Here is a 20,662-nt window from a genome sequence, read left to right on the forward strand (position 1 = left end):
TATTTTTCAATGGATTTTGGTCACAAAGGATTGATACATCTTGTTGTAATGAAGAATATGAAAACGCGGGTAAGTGAAGACAAAACTCTTTCTTTATTCGTCTCCCCCACAACTCGCTTCCACTCACAGACCTGAACATTCTAAGGGGAGCTCCCAGGCACCTGTCAGACCGTTCCAAGTATATAAAACAGAGGGGAGTAGGGCAGAACCATTCTGAAATGTGATCTATTACAGAGTTTAACACTTACAATTATTATTGTATAAAATAACCTAACTCATTATAACCCAACTTCTCCCAAACTTTGAACTTCGTTGAATTTACATGAGATGGATATAACTGATGAAGTGATGAAAAGAGGACATAACACAACGAAACAAAATCATCCTATTTCCAGAGGATGTCAAGAGTTACTAAGATTCTGATATAATCCTTATGCAACTTAAGGCGATAATTATTACTGTATAAAATAACATAACTCATTATAACACATCTCATACTAAATTGCTATTTGGGAGGGAAGCTTACAGTGCGCCCCTTCTAAAGAGCTATTTGGAATGGAGTCACAAACCCTTTTTGTGTGTTGGTATTAATAAAAACCCAATATTGTATGCCTGAGGGAAATGCTGATTCCTGATAAAATGGACTGTTTGCGTATGGTCAGATCTCTCAATGTTTCAGACAGACATGGGTCTTTTCTTAAATTACTGGGACTTCGGGTGTCTACTGGTTACAGTATTTTTAAGCATGGGTAGCATGTCAGTACTATAAATTTAGATTAGTGATAGTCTAGGAAGGGATGCGAGACAGCGTACAAGCATTTGGCGGCATGAGAGAGAGTGAGTGCTATTTTTCCTGCTGCTAAGATATGTTGGAACCTATTCAGCCATTCCTGTGTTGAGGGCATTTTTATCTTCTTCCCCTCTGTGCTATAACCATCTATTTCACTTCTAGTAGTTCAGCAAGATTTGCTTCCTACTCTGGGACTGTAAGAAGAAAGTATTTTTTTCCAGTAAGCCAAGGATCATGTATATGGAGAGTCTGGTAATTTTGGTTTGAAAGAGTTTGTCAGTCGTGTTGAGAAATGTTTCCCAGTAGATCTGGGTTTTTTGGCATGCCCATAGCAAATGAACTAAGGTCCCTTCTGAGTGACAACCCCTTCAGCATTTGTCTGAGGTTCTTGAATCCTGTTCATGGAGTTTAACTGGAGAGTGATATCAATAGCTACTTAGGTTTACAGCTGTTTTCTTGGGTCTGGCTACCTATGTGGTATTAGGGCTCTAACGTACCAGGAAATGGGTTGCTCCTGCTCATCTCTGACAGGATTTTGTAGATGTTTTACACCAGTTTCTTAATGTCTACTTTTAGTAGAAGCCACTTCTTCAAGTCTGCCCGGTTGCAGGTGGCAGCCTGGCGGATTTCTGGCTCCATTACCCAGCTCCTATTCTGCTAGTGGCATACTGTCCCATCGCTGGGATCTTCAACTCTCTTTTCAGTGACTCCAAATCTTTGATCCTTCACCAAAGAGGTCACAAATTCTGATACATTGTGTTTGTCCATGCTTTGAACATTGTGGGGGTTATTCCAACTTTGGAGGAGTGTTAATCCGTCCCAAAAGTGACGGTAAAGTGACGGATATACCACCAGCCGTATTACGAGTTCCATAGGATATAATGGACTCGTAATACGGCTGGTGGTAAATCCGTCACTTTTCCGTCACTTTTGGGACGGATTAACACCTCCTCCAAAGTTGGAATAACCCCCTGTGTGTCTTGTCCCCGACAGGACAGTGGATTGTTGACTAACGGAGTAAAAGGTGAAGGGCCTTTTTTTAACTCATATTTCATCCCGCGCGCTTGGGTGGTTCTGGTGACTCCCCAAGCTCTGTGCTTATAGCCAAACACTGGGACTTTCAATATGTGAATGTAACAGACTATCTGGAGCACGAAGCATCACTGCTTATCTGACTCAAAAGAACAGAATACTTCTTATCCCAAATAAAGTCACCAAGACTATAATGTAGTTTCATAAGAGCTGAGGTATGGGACTCTAGGCAGGGTTGTCATCTTTACTTATACAGAAAGGTAGCACCTCCCATTGAACAAACATAAATGTGGATAATGTGAATAAAGAACACAGCTGATCAGGGTGGTGCTTGATAGGTATTGCGTACCCTACTGCCAGTAGGTCCACTTCATACTAGAGTATACAAAGATACCCAAGCACTTAAATAGCATTCCAAAAGTAACTGTAAGTAAATAGAGAAAGGATTTGTAGATGATGAGTCAAATCAAGTGAGTTTTATTGATATTTATTGAAACGTGGAAGGTTTTGTGCTCCAAATTGCATATATTATCACAACAGCCAAAATGTGTTTTGTCACGGATGGTGACAAAACATGTGTCAGCTGTTGTGATAATACATGCAATTTGGGGCAGGGTTGTCATCTTTACTGATGCTCTCCAACCCAGCCAGAATAGGCCCCTGAAGTGCCATGACTTCACATATTTTCTGGTGTCCTGCATTAGCAGGTTGTAGATGAACCTCATCAGGTTCTTTGACTTTTGAGTGATTCAGATACTCAAGTAATCAATACACGTGTGACTAGGAACTGAGCTGTCAGATTCTCCAGTGTCTCTTGGGAAAGAGTAAGATTTAGAGCTTGTGTCTTAGATATGTAGACTTTGAAGCCTGAGGCTTATTGTAGCCTTGCAGTTGATTCGTAAGCGCTGGAATGGATCTGCCGGGATCTGCCGGGGTAAGCCGGGTCAACAGAATGTCATCCACATAAATGGTCAATTTTTAGGGTATAATCTTACTTTTATACCTCACATAATTCTGTCTGACAAGAGTAGAACCTACTGACCGCTAGAATGGCAGAAGGAACCAATGAGGCGATTTTGGGACTGAATACCAATATATTGATTGTGTTTGTAAGGAATTTTCAGCTGATCTGGTCACATTCCTTCTCTGAAAAAGCAAACAGAAAGTTGATCTTTTATTTCCTGCGGACAATGGTGATAATGTGCATAGTTTTTTTTCCACAAGGTCTTTCGGAAATAAATACTGATTGGTCTGGGTCTTTCAGACCTGCCAGTAAAAGATTCAGTCTAGCTACCAAGACTTTTGTAAAGATTGTTATGTCCACGTACAGCAGTAAGATGGGTAGATAAGCACCACATCTTGCAGGGTGTTTACTAGCTTCCAGAATAACACTACCTTAGCTTTCCACAGGGATTTTCGAAGTACACCCTGTTCACCAAAGGAATCAATAAGGTTTGTTAATATAGAAGTTAGGAAGGTGCAATTATTTTTTTATAGAAGAAGGGGGAACATGGATCTGGTCCTCTGAATTTCCCATTCTGCCATCTATGCACACATTTGTCTCGTCAGTTCTAGTGGCCTGCTCCGATTTACCAGCTTGCCCTTTTTCAAGACATTGCGCTTTGACACTCTCTTGGAAGCGCTTCAGGTCTTCATCTAGAGGGTCTTCCAGGGTGTGCCCGGCTCTGTTAAATTAGCTACTGAGTCATCTTTAAAGTTGGTCAACTCTCTTGTCGAGTGGTCAGCACTCTGAGTCTGCAAGCTAATACCTGGCCTGCTACGTTTGTACCAGTATAGAATGTTTGATTAGTTTGGAATAAATGGTTTTCCGCCCTATCCATGTCTGCAGTTCCTCATCACTGTCATTTTCCGCTAGGTAGGATTTGATTTCCTCTGCCACAGAGTTGCTGAACTACAGGTCTTCTGCGTTACTGTTGGCCCTTGTGAAAAATCTGGCCGGTAACTGCAGTCCTAAAGAGATAGGAGCATAAGCTGACACAGTTATCTTCCTGTTATCTGTTGCTTTGATATACCTCTAGAAGGATGAGAAGCTCAGGAAATGGTCAAGTCTATGATCTGAGTTGCGAGTGGTATGTTCAGTCAAGATTGCTCGGTTAGGAGCCCCTCCAGATAGATGTGGTTAAGCCAGTAAGTTGTGTAGTTCAAGAGAGTCCCCGAGTTATCCGCAGTTAACACTGATCTTTCTTGTGTGACGTACCTCACAATATTGTCTCTATGATAGATCTGGTCTCTTCTTCGAGAGCAAGTGTAATTGTATCAGTGAGGAAGTCCTTCTGTCTGCTATTTAGGGTGTAAAGGTTTTGTATAGGCAGTGAGTGCGCCCATTCTTGGACTTGTAACATACATCACCCACCCTGAAGGTCTAATACCACTTAGGACACCGTTTAGCTGTAGCATTTTGATATGTGCATATCCATACCTCTCTACTGCTCACTGTTTTGTTGTTGCACAAGTGAAATACTGTCAGGGGAACTACAGAAATCTAAATCTGAAGGCTATCCTGAAGGTTAGGTGGGTCTCCAAAAGGAAGTATACATCCGTCCCCTGATCTTTATGAAATCCCATCTCTTCATATGGCTGTTTAAGCCTCTGACACTAAGACTTAGGATGGGGGCTCATTGCAGGACAATGTGGTGGTTGCAGCAGTGTTTATTTTTATTTTTTTTAAGGGGGCATCACTCGATAAAGGAGCCAGAATGTTACCCTTCAGTGTTTTCGGTTTAGCTTTCCTCTTGGCGTGCATGTTCCCCCTCTTCCTCCCTTTGCCACCCCGGTACCGGAGGAAAGGCCCGTAGCTAAATCACTTATTCACCTGGGAACTTCATTACTCCAGCCAGCAGCCTCTGCTCCTATCCACTGGGTCTTTTGTTGTCTATGGCTGGTTTCATCATCATCAGTAGTTTCAGTCTAGTTCCTGTGGCTCATCAGTCATCCTGAGGCTGTCCAGCAGACCACTTCTCTCTCTGGCTGTATCCTCGGGGCAGAATGTCTTCTCTACATGTGCATCACAACTTTCTTCCACTGATCTCCTTATGGACTGGGGGAGTGGCATTACTCCTGTCTTTACTTTTCCTGAATTGTTTCCCATCTCCCCTATCTTTAATCCAGCAAGAAAGAAAATGATTTTATTTTTTATTTTACCTTCCCATTGTCTCATTAGTCTAAATGGACGACCCTAGTTCTCCTGAGATGGTCTATTAGGAGCTTCAAGATCTGTTCTAGATGGTAACTGTCAAGAGGTCCTAAAATTGTTGTATGTTTGTGCCCATGTGAAGATTTTCACCTAGCTTCCTTGTATTTATATCAGGAGATTGCTTGTTGGTACAAACAAAGATACTGTTTTGTGAGTTCCATCGAGCTAGATCATTTCCGATTCTTCTGGGGGAAGAATTTTCATTAAAACATGGTGGCCAAATCCTTCATTGCCTCTTTTTGCCACTGGGGTAAACTCAGATCCGAATGTTACTGCACCCAGATTTGTTTTCTAGTTTTCTAGCTTCCCTTGGAGGCCTATATTTTATTCCTGTAGTGTGAGGAGCTCATACTTGATAAATTCTTGTCCTTGTACTCCATTGTCTTCCAAAGCGAAACTGCTTTCACCTAGAGCCCCAATGGCTTTTTTTTACATGTCAGTGATTACTTGCAATATATCAGTTCAAAAACCTGTTAGGTCTTCAGTATTACCGGAAAATAGTGCTTGCTGGTACTGGCGAGTTATGGGAATCTCTGTGGCTTCACTTTCTGACTTTGACCTTCAGGCTGTCCTTTGTTTTACTCTTTGTATGCGAGTCTTGATCTGCCGGGTTTGGCTTTGACAACAGTTCTTTGATGTTATGTTCCCTTTTGCCTTTGGCAGAGGCCATTGTGTTGACGGAGTGAAAAGTCTGAACTGACCCAGGAGGTATCGTGAATGGCCAATGCATTGTTGTGGTCTTCTCCACTGATATCCTTGGGCAGGTAGAAGGCTTTTTAGCTGCAATGAGACTGCTTTCCTTTTATGACAGTGGCATACGCTATTACGCCAGCTTGAGAGAGGCCATCTTTCCGAGGGCGTCTCAGGGTGTCCCTGAAAATGTTCGGTTTATCTGGAGGGCATTACACTCTCTGCCAAGCCAGCTGGTGGTGCTACATGCTCAAGGTTTGGTTCGGGAAGGAGTGAGGGGTAGAAGTGTGTAGTACCCACCTCCTTTCTGTGTGCCCGCTCCTTGGTGCTTTGGTCAAGGAACAGCTTGTGAGGTAGGGCTTGGCCGAAGCATCCCAGCCCAGGGAGCCCCACTGGTAGATTTGCTGTCGGTATGGTGCTAGGGGAAGGAAAAATACCCTTCCCCCTGCTGCTAATGACAAGTCGAGGCCTGTGGCAGCCTGCCACTCTTTTAATCTGGATTGGGTGGTGTGGGGGGGGAGCTTCACCCCTGTCCTTACCTCCCCCAACTAATAGGCCCCATGCAAACTTGCATGAGAATGCCACCGTTCATGTTCCATGTATGCGGGTACAACGCTTTTTTGTCCTGTGATTGACAAATGGCCACCGCCCGTCCACACTCCCCCATTCTTTCTCCTAGACAGAGCTTGGCCTCCCATCTCCTCTTAGTTGGATCCACCAGTGGATGCTTCTATGTGAGCTGTTAGAAGCTCAGGATGTTTTCTCTAGTTACGATCGCCCATCTTTTTTAATAACAGGAGAGGCCTGTATCACAAGCATGTCAGGCTCAGCTCAGGCAGCCCCCCCCCCCCTCCTTTGAGGACTGAAGTGGAGAAAAGCGAGCCCCCTCCCTGGAGATCTCAGGTAGGTCTACTCTAATTTGTCACCACAACATGTAACTACTCGGGAGAGCTCTGTGACCACCATTTTCAGACTCAGTGCCTGATTTAGAGTTCAGCGGACGGTTTACTGCATCACAATAGTGCCGGATAGCCAGACTGCCAAAATATAAATCCCATTATATCCTTTGGGATTTTAATTTGTCAAGCCCTCAGTGTTGCAGGCCTCTCCAGTAATCTAGTCACATCTCATGCACCACTGGCCCTTTGCTTGTGCTCCCCAATGCTTCTTGGGTCTCTAAGTATTTTTTGGGTGGGCCTGTGAGGTAGTCAGCTGTCTTTCGGGGTGCTGCTAGGCAAAGTTAGGGAGAATGGGACCACTCACTGAGCCATTTGAACTCCCCCTGGCCTCTTTAAATGAGATGAGAAACAGTAGCAAGCTGCATGAAGCAACCCTAGTTAGGAAGCATGTCAGTGAACCTACCGAATTGTTGGTTTGGGTTAATGAGACTGCAAACACAGTTTGAAAAGCTGCTGGCCATTACAAAGCCTTCTTTCAAATCTCTCTAAACTGTTAGTCATGGACTCTAAAGACCTAGGGACACTTAGGTCTGACATTGTAAACAATGAGTATGTTTCACAGTGATATATTTAATCACCACAATGAGGTTTGCTCTACAAGTGGTAGTTAACAAAAAGGAGCACTGTACACACAAGCATTGGCTAAGCCAATAGGTCTCGCCAATTTGATTGTGTTTTAGCCATGTTGTACACCAGTGTGGCTAGTGCTCCGCGTGTCTAAGTGTTAGTAGTGTGAAATGTTGTGCAGTGGGGTGGTGTAGATTTGAGTGGGGCAGAGTGACAGAGTAGATGGGGGTAGAGTGGAGTGTGGTACTTTGGCGGGGGTAGAGTGGGTGGAACGGAGAGGGTTGGATTCAGGTAAATTGGACTGTAGGAGTTGGTAAATTAGCATGGTAGAATGGAGTGGGGTAGATTGAATTGGGATAGATCCTGTTGGAGTGGGTAGACTGGGGTGAAGGGGTAGACTGGGATGGAGCGGGTAGACTGTACTGAGATATACTGGGGTAGATTGGAGTGCAGTGGGGTAGACTGAGGAAGTGTGGAGCGCAGTGAACTGGGTTAGACTGGAGTGGGGCAGATCGGAGTGGGGTAGATTAGAGTGAAGTGGGGGTAGATTGGAGTGGAGTAAGGTAGATTAGAATGGAGTGAGGTAGAATGGACTGGCGTAGATTCGGGTGGAGAGGGGTAGAGTGGAGTGCAGTAGATTGAGGTGGAGTGGGGTAGATTGGGGTGAGATACAAAGGAGTTGAGTAGACTGTGCAAGATTTGAGTTGTGTAGGGTGGATTGAGTGGAGTAGGTTGGAGTGGAGTTGGATAGAGTGTTGTGATGTAGATTATGCTGGGATGAGGTAGACTTGAGTGGAGTAGATTGGAGTGGGGTAGATTGGGTTAGGATTCGGTAGATTGCAGTGGAGTGAAGTAGACTGGAGTGGGGTAGGGTGGAGTGGGCAGATTGATGTGGTAGAATGGAGTAGTATAGTTTGGGGCGCAGTGGGATAAGGTAGACTGGAGTGAGGTTGATCTCAGTGAAGTGGGTTAGATTGAACTGGAGAGGGTACATTTGAGTAGCATGTCGTAGTATGGAGTGAAGTCGAGTGTGGTAGATTGGGTAGAGTGGAATGGATTGGGGTAGATTGGGTACATTGGTGTGGGGTAGACTGGGGTAAAGTGGAGTGGGGTAGAGTGGAATAGGATAGATTGGAGTTGAGTCGAGATTGGGGTGGAATCAGAGACTGAGGAAAGGTGGGGTGTAGGGGGTAGATTAGGGTGGAGTGGGAAAGATTAAAGAGGGTTGAGTGGGTAGTCTGTAGTGGGGTAGATAGGAGTAGACTGGGGCAGGCAGGTAGGGGAAGGGTAGATTGGGGTAGGGTAGAGTGGGGTGGGGTAAATTGGAGTGGGTTAGAGTGGAGTGGAGCGCAGTAGATTGGAGTGAATTGGAGTGGTGTAGATTTGGGTAGAGTAGAGTGGACTGTGGTGAGTGGGGTGGAGTGGAATGGTGTAGAATAGAGTAGAGAGGAGTTGGATAGACTGCAGTAGAGTTTGGAGTGGAATGGGATAGAATTGGAATGGAGTAGGGTAAACTGGAGTGGGGTGAATTGGAGTGGAGTAGATTGGAGTGGATTCGGGTAGACTGGAATTGAGTGGGTTAATTGAGGTACACTGGAGTGGGGAGGACTTGGGTAGTCTGGAATGTGGTAGATTGGAGTGGATTGGGGCAGACTGGGGCAGATTTGAGTTGAGTGTAGTAGACTGAGGTGGAGTGGGGCAGACTGGAGTTGGGTGGGGTTTACTGGGCTAGATTGAGTGGAGTGGTGTAGTGTGAAGTATGCATGGGTTGGTAGCGCACTGCCATTACAGAAACACATTTCAATTGAAATGTCCATTACATTAGCACCGAAATACAGTTTTACTGCACATAAACGATAATGTGTGCAAATGTCATCTCCTAGTTGTTGATGTGTTTTGATCATACCTCAAATATTTGTTTCCACCACACTTCAGAATTACAAATAAAATATGGTTCATTTGTACTAATTATGATATATTCTGATTATTTTTTTGTAATTTCCTAGTAAGAAAACATCATGCCTTCCCGTCTTACATGGGTACTCAGCAGGATTGTCACATAATTTGAAGTTTGAAGTCAGAGATTAAAAAAATTAAAAAACACCATGCTCCCCGGAAGAGAGAGCCTGACATTTGACCTCTTTCTTTGAATGTACAGCAACTGTGACAAGATAAGAACCAGATTTAAAGGCCTGTTTACAGAAAGTGAGTTTGTGGAAGAATACAGTAAACACGGTTTAAGCACTGGACAGCCTAAGCACATAAAGCCAGCAAACAGAAAGCCAATCAACGAAGGCATTCTTAGGTCAACTTTCTGAACGTCCCCAAGATGTCTTTAGCAAAACATACAGCTGGGCTGTCTGGTAGACTGCAACCTAAAATAGCTTTGGATTTACAGACCCATGTGGAAATATGCACCCATAGTTCTACTATCTTTCAACAGTGCAGATTTACAAACAACTGGAATTCACAAAGGTTTCAAAGAACACTTCTGGGAAAGTCTTAAGAATTTTGAATGTCTTCCACAGAGTAACTTCTGGAAGCTTAAGCTTAACTGTACATCACGCTTGATTGCGTGGAGAGGTATGCCATTGCCACCGTACAGTTGTGCATTTGATTTTGGTGTTTTCTCACTGAGAATATTTTTTTTCATGACAAAGAAACCTCTTCTATTGCACACCACCATTTCTTAGGGTAATCACTTTCTACAACCACCACAGTAGAAATACACCTGAAAAAAGTTTAGTAACACCAGTGACATTCAAATTCTCTAGTTTGGGGTGTTCCCTCCCTCGTATGCCCATTCACCACCACAATGGAAGGATTTACTCAAGAGCAATATTACTCAATCAAGAGATAATGATGCACATAAGTGAAAGGATTTACAACTACAAGGTCACCTTCAGTGAGTACATTGTCCTGCTAAGTGAAGTCATATGGGGTTGTAGGCTAGACTAGTATACAGAAATGGCCTAATGAGTCAAGCTGAAGTGTTAACAAAAGGAAGGGCCTAAACATAAGGGCAACAGGTGCTTCTCCTACAAAGAAGAATCAGGTGCGATGTTATGTCCAAATAAAAGCAGCCCAGTCTAGTTCTTGCATAATTAAAAAAATGTATTAGTTATTAACATTTTCTTGCTTGAAGAACATGTGTGATCTCTTTCTTAGGCTGCCACCTATTACATGGTCCAGGGATGTGCTCTAATCAGTGAAAATGTTGGGGGATGGGGGCAATTTATGTGTGGAGGAAGGGCAATGCTGGGCATGCAGTGTGGTGAAGATGCAGATGGGGTGATGGGTGGATCAACCACAGCTGATAGAAGATTAGGCACCTGTTGATCAGGAGCAGAGAGCAGTCAGATATGACCCTCAGAAAGACAAGGACATGGTGGAGGTGGAAGGGTCAGACAAGCGGAGGAGCTGCTGAGAATAGCACACTATCTCTCATTTTGAGATACTATATACAGAGCCAACTTCCTACAACACCCATGTGTCAGTTGACAGCAGCATGCAGGCTTTACCATGACTGGTCAACAGGTAGATTCAGTGGCCATTCAGTGGCCACGCCTTTCAAGTCGTTATAGGCAATCGCAGGAGGAGTTCCTTTGAAGTTTGGAATTACTGTGGGTGCAGGAAAGGAAATCTGTTTCTTTTGGGATTTGTGCCTTGAGATTCATAATGCTTCACCTGACCCAACATATCTCCACGAGGGCCAGATGATCGGGTTAAATACGTAACAAATCTACATTTAGGGAAATTTAAATATAAATTCTTTCTTAGTCAGTGGTCATCCTACAAATCTGCCATGGATGCAGCTTACGTTGGATACACCTCACCTCAATATGGTACAAGATGAAACCTTGAAACAGAATGATGACTGAGTATCGCTTGACCTTACTAAGTAGTCTATTCCTATGAAATACACAAAAAACTTTGCATAGGGCTCTTGCTCAGTAATTCATGCAGTATCCACTGGTAACCTAAGCCGGTCAGTGTCATCTCACCCAGAGAGCTGAAGGCCAGTTGGATTTCCTTCATGACATTCTTGTACAGCTCCTTCTGCCAGCGCTGCAGCAGCTCCCACTCCTCGTCAGAGAAACAAGCAGCGACATCACAGAAGGTAAGAGGGGCCTGGAACAGCAAGCATCAGAGCACAGAGTTCAATCTAGCACACCAGGTGTAGGATATTTCTGTAAAGGAGTTTCACATTTGCAAGTGATCACAGTTTCAAAAGACACCAGGAGAAGACTGTACCTCCCCACTTTGAAACATCTCTAAATCCATATTAACGTTGTTTTAGCCAATGGCACTTTAAGACATTCAGGACCTGCTTAAAACAAAACCAGGGAATATACAAGCTTCATCAAACAAAAACTCAATTTCGAGCATGTCGAAATCCCTGCAAAGCAGAAAAATGTCCAGTAAACGACAACCACATTATTCTGAAATTACTGGAAGGAAACACTACCCCATTACAGGTAATTATTGTATTCTTTCACAGCTTTTACCTGCTTTTGCTTTCAATCCATTTTTCCTGACCACTGTTTTAATAAATAAGTATATAAGTATGGGGTATTTATATTTTATAAACCTACCTGAAAGGCCAATAAGGCAGTAGTGTCTCCTGGTGATGGTCAAGTAACCAGAGTGACCTCTGTAGAAAGTATCGGGCGCCTGTGGCTCCCCGTGTTGGGCAAGTAGTCAGAGTGGCCTCTGTTCAAAGTATTGGGCTCTTGTGGCTCCCGGTGATGGTCAAGTAGCCAGAGTGGCCTCTGTGGAAAGTATCGAGCCAATGTGGCTCCCGGTGATGGTCAGGTAGCCAAAGTGGCCTCTGGCAAAGTACTGGGCCCTTTCCACCATTAAGGACTAAAAGCCAGACCTCGACACCTGGATTATACATGACATTGGCCACTTAGGATCTGATTTTGAATTCGGCAGATGGGTTATTCCATCACATTGATGACAGATATCTTGTCTGCTGAAATATAAATCCCTATAAGAAATAATTGTTGTGATGGAGTAACCCGTCCACTGAAATCTAAATCTGAGAGAGGGTCAAGGCTAGAAGAGCCCTTTGTTTTTCCAAACAGACATCTCACAGACAGAGGAAAGTTGATGAACAAAGCCGGCAGTTCAACCAGGTGTAGATTAATAGCAGGACGATATCAGAGCACAATGAGTCACCAACTCCCAACCCATTGGTCTACTGAAGTTATGGAGGGCTGCTCCCCTGCAGCTAAAACAGGGAAAATGGGAAATGTAAAACTGTGACTGTAATACATTTCTAGATAAGCGCTGAAGGAAAAAACAGCAGTATTTCACAAGCAGCTGCTATTTTAGGAAACTGCTCTGATAAGAGATCAGAAGGCACTTGACAAAAGATAGCTCATTCTTCTACATAGAGTACACAATGATGCTCTGTAGATGTGGCCTTCTTTGGTCCAGAAAGTCCTTTCCTTGGTGTGCTCCACTAAGCCACATTGTCCAGGAGATGTAAAGCGGTGTGGGGCTGGCAGCACAGCAGGAGATCAGACTGTGCATGTTCCTCTGTCCTAAGTGACTGACTGTTGGTATGTGGTATCCTGTTTTTTTGATTTTTGCAATAGTCTCCAGATAATCTAGTGTGTGCACAGGTGCCTAAGCGTGTCCCGTGACATGAGAGATGTCCTTCACCTGGAGGAATTCACCAAGCTCACTGGCGGACAACTGACTGTCATGAATGTAGCACATTTAACGGTGGTGCAATAGTACCATATTGTATGAATCCATAGCTAGGCTTCGCAAAATTGACGCATCCGATGGCTATGGCGAGTCAGATTTTAGTTTGAGAAAACTATTTTTAGGGCCTACTGACCCAGTCTGGTGAGAGAGCTGTAGCTGGCAAAGAGCAGGTGCTCTCTTCCCTCAGAAAATGAATGAGCAATAAAGATGCTTTAAAATCTTGTTTTTATCTTGTCACATTTGTTGTGCGTTCAAAGACAAGGTCAAATGTCAGCTTATGTTTTCCAACAATCTGCTGCTTTTTAGGTCGAGCGCACGCGTTCAACCTTGTGTATACTTTTAGTATATGTCTTAAGGCTTAAAACGATTTCATTGGTGGTTGCAGTGTCCTTTAAAAATACATGCTCGCTAGTGGTCAGTTCTACCTTTTTTTCCTCCTTTTTCTGTTTCAGAGAAGTGACCAACTACTGTATTATTCCGCTTTGGTTTCTTTATCTGTTCATGTGACAGACTATTTTTGTTATTTCTTTGGGGCTCCCCTTTCACTATGGTGTTTTAGGCTGGTAGCTGCCTGCGTCTTATTGCAGCATTCAGTCCCTCCCATCTCCACCCATGTAGCTGACATTTGTTTTGGTTTTATTCCAGTGCTGCCCTCGTTCACCTCTGGCTCCTATAATAAGCTTATTTTACAAAAGAAACACCTGGTCATTTAGCTCACTGCTCACAAAAGCCACAATATGCCCTTTCTGGTAGAATATAGCTAAACCTAGAAGGAATGATGTGAAACTTGCTTAGCCTCGCATGGCATCTGGAGTCGCTCTCTCCAGGGCCCCTCCCTGCCACCACTCTTGACATTACACACAGGGCATTGCGGATCTCCTTTATTGGGGCCCTACACCTTCTCAGGCTGCTCTGCTCATTGAAACGCGAGACAAGAATGCTTGCAAGACTTTTCTAATTTGTTTACACAACGCAAGGTAGTGCAGTCTTCTTCTAGTCTCTCCTCAAGCACGTGTGATTTCAGATATCAGTAGCTGCTAGTGACCACCAAAACACAGCAGAAGAAGACGAAAGTATGAGACAGGGTTGACCAATTTATGTGGCGAGAAAAGTCCAGTTCTGAATTTACAATGCTAATAGCTCTAACTCAAGAAAACGTGTGACCTACTGCATTGCAAATGCTTGTTTTATCCTGGCAACTGGTGTTTTCCTTTCCTTCTCTGGCTGCAAAATTAGAGACTTTTGTAAAGTGAACCATCTGTCAATCCTGCTGGAAGCACAACATTTAAATAGCTTGTGATTGAACTGTTCAAATGTTTAAAATATATTTCAGTAGTTAGGAAAGCAATTTTTTGTAATTTTGAAGTGAGATGGAAACAAAGATTTTAATAGAATCAAAGCAAATCAGAACACTTAACTTGATGATGTGCAAATGATTAATATTTCCTGAAACTAATTTCCACACATTATTGTTGGTTTTATCAGTAAAACTGCTTGTGAGTGGGAACGTTTGATGTCATTTCAATGTAAAATGCCTGTTTGTAAATGACAGTGCACAACCACATCATGTTTTAGTGATATATTTTTTAAAGGGAGTTTTTACACATGAACTGAGAAACATTCCTGCAAGTCAGGGGGCATGTACACCCCATAAGTGGGCTACATTTTGATTATACGTTTAGCAAACATTTAGTTTATCAAATAAAAAAAAGAATGTTTGTATAGCAGACATGCTGAACTCACATATTTGAAGGGCCACGCGTATGTGATAATGAAGAAAAAAAACACTCAGTTAAATAAAGTATTTGCCTAGAATCATAGTATTTGAGATCGGCTTATGGGTCAAGTGCATTACAGTTAGGTCAAGTAGGTTATTCATGTCACTAGACCTGCAGGTCTGGTAAACGTTTTCTGCTTTTTCAAGGCCTAAAAGTTGTGACCAGATCTTTTTAACATCTTGTCTAGACAGTGCATGCTCTGTTTCTTCAAGACCTTTTGTTTTCTCACAGTGGTCTTAGAGTCCGCCCATTGCTCATCATTAGCTGGCTTCATTGTCACTCTCATTTGCTTATTTTGTTTATACATTTCCTGTTTGCTACTCCTGTGTAAAAGTGGAATCCAACTTATTCTAGTTCTATGCTTTCTATGGTGAGTTGAGTCCCTGCGAAGTACTCAAAAGAATGCTGTGCAACCAGAGATTGTGTATGCCTGACATTCAGCTTCCCAGAGGTAAGGAGACTAAATCTATCCCTTGAAGAGACAGTGAAGGAGCCTGATAACCCTGCAGGAGGAGTGACTATCCAGGAGAATAGTGCATGACCCTTATTCTTCTGGAGGTCTTACAAAGAGAACTACAGAGAGCAAGCTCTGTACCCTATGTTCCACAGCAGTCCCTGCTGTAACAACTCAACCCGAAGATCACCAAAGACCAGTTAGGACTGTGATTTGACTCAGTGTGGTCAGTACAGCCATCGTGCCCAGAAGAATCAAGGTTTGACTTCAGGTGTTATACCCAAAGGAACTGTGGCTTTAACTCAGCCATAATGCCCAGAAGAAGCGTGGCATGAACCAAGCCACATTGCCCAGGAAACTTAAGGTAGTTTGTGCCTTTGTGCCCATCTGCAGTTCAGCATGTGCGTGGCCACATTGTCATTGAAAACTAGCCTGTGCACCAATCCATCACAAGGTTGAGTTTGGCCCAGGCACCTGTGCACCTATTGCATGAGTGATCCCGACTTCTGCTGGAACCGCCATCCCTGCCCAGTGCGAAAGGTGCAGCAGCACTGTCGCTGGCTCATAATAGAGCTGACAGCAATGCTACTGCACGCAGGGAGCACCAGCAGACAGTGCGCATTTCGAGGGTGCTGGGCAGGGCACTTTGCATGGCTTTTCGTGGCCTCGTAGATATGATGTAAGGAAACAGTACAAGTTGCTGCGTTGCCTTATATTGTGTCAGGGGCATTCCATGAGCGTTTCAGTGGGTTTTCTCATGCAAGACCCATGGATTTTGATGCAGTCCCAGATTTACAAGAATCTGTAAACCTGGGAATACGTCAAAATCTTATGCCTCTCCACAGCAGGTGCAACTAGGAGAATTATCTTTATTGCTCCTTGTCGGTTTATTCCTATTTCTATGTGTGATGCAGGATGCAGCACACATAAAAGGAGGGAAAAGCCTCTCAGGATTGTTTTTGTCCAGGAAGATGTCCCAAGCACAACAACAATCCTGCATGCAATGCATGCACCCTAGTATTGTCCCTAGGCAAAAAAATGTTCAGCCGCGCAGGAGGAAAGGACAGAAATGGACTGTATCTTGTAAACACGGTGCATTCCTGCCCTTTCAATCTGACGTAGGGCAGCGCAGCAAAAATACTTGTGGTGCTGCCCTATGCCAAATCGTTGTAAATATGCCCCAGAATGTCCTGCACAGTAACATTGCCAGTAGCAGAGAATGCCCAAGGTGAATTTGCTGGTTAAAACAAAAAAAAAAAAACACACACAAATTCAGTATTAACACAAGCAGACAATGTCTTAAATTGAGATTGCTGGTAATACCACACAGAGATGTGTGTCCCGCATAGCTGTGTAAACACTAGCAGAAAATGCCATAGAGGGAGACTGTTATAATTCCCAGACACAAGGGGCCTAATTTAGATTTCGTCAGATGGGTTATTTTGTCACACCAGTGACGGACAGCCTGTCCACCAAAATATAAATCCCATTTTATCCTACGGGATTTATATTTCGACGTCCGCTGTGATAGACTAACCCTTTGCCAAAATCGAAATCAGGCCCCAAGTCTCCTATGCCGGTGTATAAACAGTAGCAAGAGAATGTCTGATGTGACTCTGATGGTAATATCACACAGGGAGATCTGTACAGGTCCATGAATGCTTTGCAGAGAATGGCCTAAAGTGAGACTGCTGGTACCAACACACAGAGAACTCCACAAGTCCCAGTTTGCACCCTCTTGAACCCCTCCACAGTGCACCCACCTCATCCGAGGCCCAGTGACACAGCTCTCTCCTCTCCACAAGGCCCAGTGTACACGAGTGTGCACCTCTCCACAGTGCACTCACCTCACCTGAGGCCTAGTGATACAGCTCTCTCTTCTTCACAAGGTCCAGTGTGCACAAGTGTGCATTCTCCAGCACCCCTCCACAGTGCCCTCACTTCATCTGGGGTCTGGTGACACAGCTCTCTCCTCTCCACAAGACGAGTGTGCATCCTCCTGCACCTCTCCACAGTGCACTCACCTCATCTGAGGCCAGGTGACACAGCTCTCTCCTCTCCACAAGGCCCAGTGTGCACGAGTGTGCATTCTCCAGCACCCCTCCACAGTGCCCTCACTTCATCTGGGGTCTGGTGACACAGCTCTCTCCTCTCCACAAGACGAGTGTGCATCCTCCTGCACCTCTCCACAGTGCACTCACCTCATCTGAGGCCCGGTGACACAGCTCTATCCTCTCCACAAGGCCCAGTGTGCACGAGTGTGCATCCTCCTCCACCTCTCCATAGTGCACTCACCTCATCTGAGGCCTGGTGCCAAAGCTCTCTCCACAATGGGCTCTGTGTGCACAAGTGTGCATCCTCCTGCACCCATCCACCGCACACTCACCTCCTCTGATGCCTGCTGGCACAGATCTCTACTCTCCACAAGGCCCAGTATGCACGAGTGTACATACTCTTGCACCTCTTCACACGCACTCACCTCATCTGAGGCCAGGTGACACAGATCTCTACTCTCTACTAGGCCCAGTGTGCACGAGTGGGCATCCTCCTGCACCCCTTCACAGTGCAATCACCTCCTCTGAGGCCTGGTGGCACAGAATTCTACTCCCCACAAGGCCCAGTGTGCACAAGTGTGCATCTTCCTGCACCCATCCACCGCACACTCACCTCATCTGAGCACAGAACTCTACTCTCCAAAAGGCCCAGTGTGCATCTTCCTGCACCCATCCACCGCACACTCACCTCATCTGAGCACAGAACTCTACCCTCCACAAGGCCCAGTGTGCACGAGTGTGTATTCCATTGCGCCCCTTCACAGTACACTCACCTCCTCTGATGCCTGTTGGCATAGATCTCTACTCTCCACAAGGCCCATACTCTTGCACCTCTTCACAGTGCACTCACCTCATCTGAGGCCTGGTGACACAGCTCTCTCTCCTCTGCACAAGGCTCAGTGTGCCCCCTCGTGTACCCCTTCACAGTACACTTACCTCCTCTGATGCCTGGTGGCACAGCTCTCTCTCTTCTGCACAAGGCTCAGTGTGCCCCCTCTTGCACCTCTTCAAAGTGCACTTACTTCCTCTGGAGAACTGGTGGAACAGCTCTCTCCTCTCCACAGACCCAGTGTGCACAAGAGTGCATGCTCTTGTACTTCTCCAAAGTGCACTCACCTTATCTGAGGCCTGGTGACACAGCTCTCTCCTCTCCACAGATCCAGTGTGCATCCTCTTTTACCTCTCCACAGTACACTCGCCATCTCTGAGGCCTGGTGACACAGCTCTCTCCTCTCCACAATGCCCAGTGTACACGAGTGTGCACCTCTCCACAATGCACTCACCTCACCTGAGGCCTAGTGATACAGCTCTCTCTTCTTCACAAGGTCCAGTGTGCACAAGTGTGCATTCTCCAGCACCCCGCCACAGTGCCCTCACTTCATCTGGGGTATGGTGACACAGCTCTCTCCTCTCCACAAGACGAGTGTGCATCCTCCTGCACCTCTCCACAGTGCACTCACCTCATCTGAGGCCTGGTGCCAAAGCTCTCTCCTCTCCACAATGGGCTCTGTGTGCACTAGTGTGCATCCTCCTGCACCCATCCACCGCACACTCACCTCCTCTGATGCCTGCTGGCACAGATCTCTACTCTCCACAAGGCCCAGTGTGCACGAGTGTACATACTCTTGCACCTCTTCTGAGGCCAGGTGACACAGATCTCTACTCTCTACTAGGCCCAGTGTGCACGAGTGGGCATCCTCCTGCACCCCTTCACAGTGCACTCACCTCCTCTGAGGCCTAGTGGCACAGAATTCAACTCCCCACAAGGCCCAGTGTGCACAACTGTGCATCTTCCTGCACCCATCCACCGCACACTCACCTCATCTGAGCACAGAACTCTACTCTCCACAAAGCCCAGTGTGCACAAGTGTGCATCTTCCTGCACCCATCCACCGCACACTCACTTCATCTGAGCACAGAACTCTACTCTCCACAAGGCCCCGTGTGCACGAGTGTGTATTCCATTGCGCCCCTTCACAGTGCACTCACCTCCTCTGATGCCTGTTGGCACAGATCTCTACTCTCCACAAGGTCCATACTCTTGCACCTCTTCACAGTGCACTCACCTCATCTGAGGCCTGGTGACACAGCTCTCTCTCCTCTGCACAAGGCTCAGTGTGCCCCCTCGTGCACCCCTTCACAGTGCACTTACCTCCACTGATGCCTGGTGGCACAGCTCTCTCTCTTCTGCACAAGGCTCAGTGTGCCCCCTCTTGCACCTCTTCACAGTGCACTTACTTCCTCTGGAGAACTGGTGGAACAGCTCTCTCCTCTCCACAGACCCAGTGTGCACAAGTGTGCATCCTCTTGTACCTCTCCACAGTGCACTCACCTTATCTGAGGCCTGGTGACACAGCTCTCTCCTCTCCACAGATCCAGTGTGCAAATTCTTGTATCTCTCCACAGTACACTCGCCTCCTCTGAGGCCTGGTGACACAGCTCTCTCCTCTCCACAGCCCCAGTGTACACGAGTGTGCACCTCTCCACAGTGCACTCACCTCACCTGAGGCCTAGTGATACAGCTCTCTCTTCTTCACAAGGTCCAGTGTGCACAAGTGTGCATTCTCCAGCACCCCTCCACAGTGCACTCACTTCATCTGGGGTATGGTGACACAGCTCTCTCCTCTCCACAAGACGAGTGTGCATCCTCCTGCACCTCTCCACAATGCACTCACCTCATCTGAGGCCTGGTGCCAAAGCTCTCTCCTCTCCACAATGGGCTCTGTGTGCACTAGTGTGCATCCTCCTGCACCCATCCACCGCACACTCACCTCCTCTGATGCCTGCTGGCACAGATCTCTACTCTCCACAAGGCCCAGTGTGCACGAGTGTACATACTCTTGCACCTCTTCTGAGGCCAGGTGACACAGATCTCTACTCTCTACTAGGCCCAGTGTGCACGAGTGGGCATCCTCCTGCACCCCTTCACAGTGCACTCACCTCCTCTGAGGCCTAGTGGCACAGAATTCAACTCCCCACAAGGCCCAGTGTGCACAACTGTGCATCTTCCTGCACCCATCCACCGCACACTCACCTCATCTGAGCACAGAACTCTACTCTCCACAAAGCCCAGTGTGCACAAGTGTGCATCTTCCTGCACCCATCCACCGCACACTCACTTCATCTGAGCACAGAACTCTACTCTCCACAAGGCCCCGTGTGCACGAGTGTGTATTCCATTGCGCCCCTTCACAGTGCACTCACCTCCTCTGATGTCTGTTGGCACAGATCTCTACTCTCCACAAGGTCCATACTCTTGCACCTCTTCACAGTGCACTCACCTCATCTGAGGCCTGGTGACACAGCTCTCTCTCCTCTGCACAAGGCTCAGTGTGCCCCCTCGTGCACCCCTTCACAGTGCACTTACCTCCTCTGATGCCTGGTGGCACAGCTCTCTCTCTTC

General features: G+C 45.9%; 1 protein-coding gene across 2 annotated transcripts in view; it reads right to left on the minus strand.

Moving 5' to 3' along the window:
• Window positions 1–20,662, minus strand: part of LOC138287360 (zinc finger protein 558-like) — a 79,618-nt gene that overhangs the window by 58,427 nt on the left and 529 nt on the right. For both annotated transcript variants that reach the window (XM_069227730.1, XM_069227731.1), the window contains exon 2: window positions 11,257–11,383. In XM_069227730.1, the coding sequence (XP_069083831.1) occupies window positions 11,257–11,383 (127 nt within the window). The remainder of the gene's footprint in view (window positions 1–11,256; window positions 11,384–20,662) is intronic.

The sequence above is a fragment of the Pleurodeles waltl genome, chromosome 4_1, assembly GCF_031143425.1.
Source record: "Pleurodeles waltl isolate 20211129_DDA chromosome 4_1, aPleWal1.hap1.20221129, whole genome shotgun sequence".
NCBI classification, from domain to species: Eukaryota; Metazoa; Chordata; class Amphibia; order Caudata; family Salamandridae; genus Pleurodeles; species Pleurodeles waltl.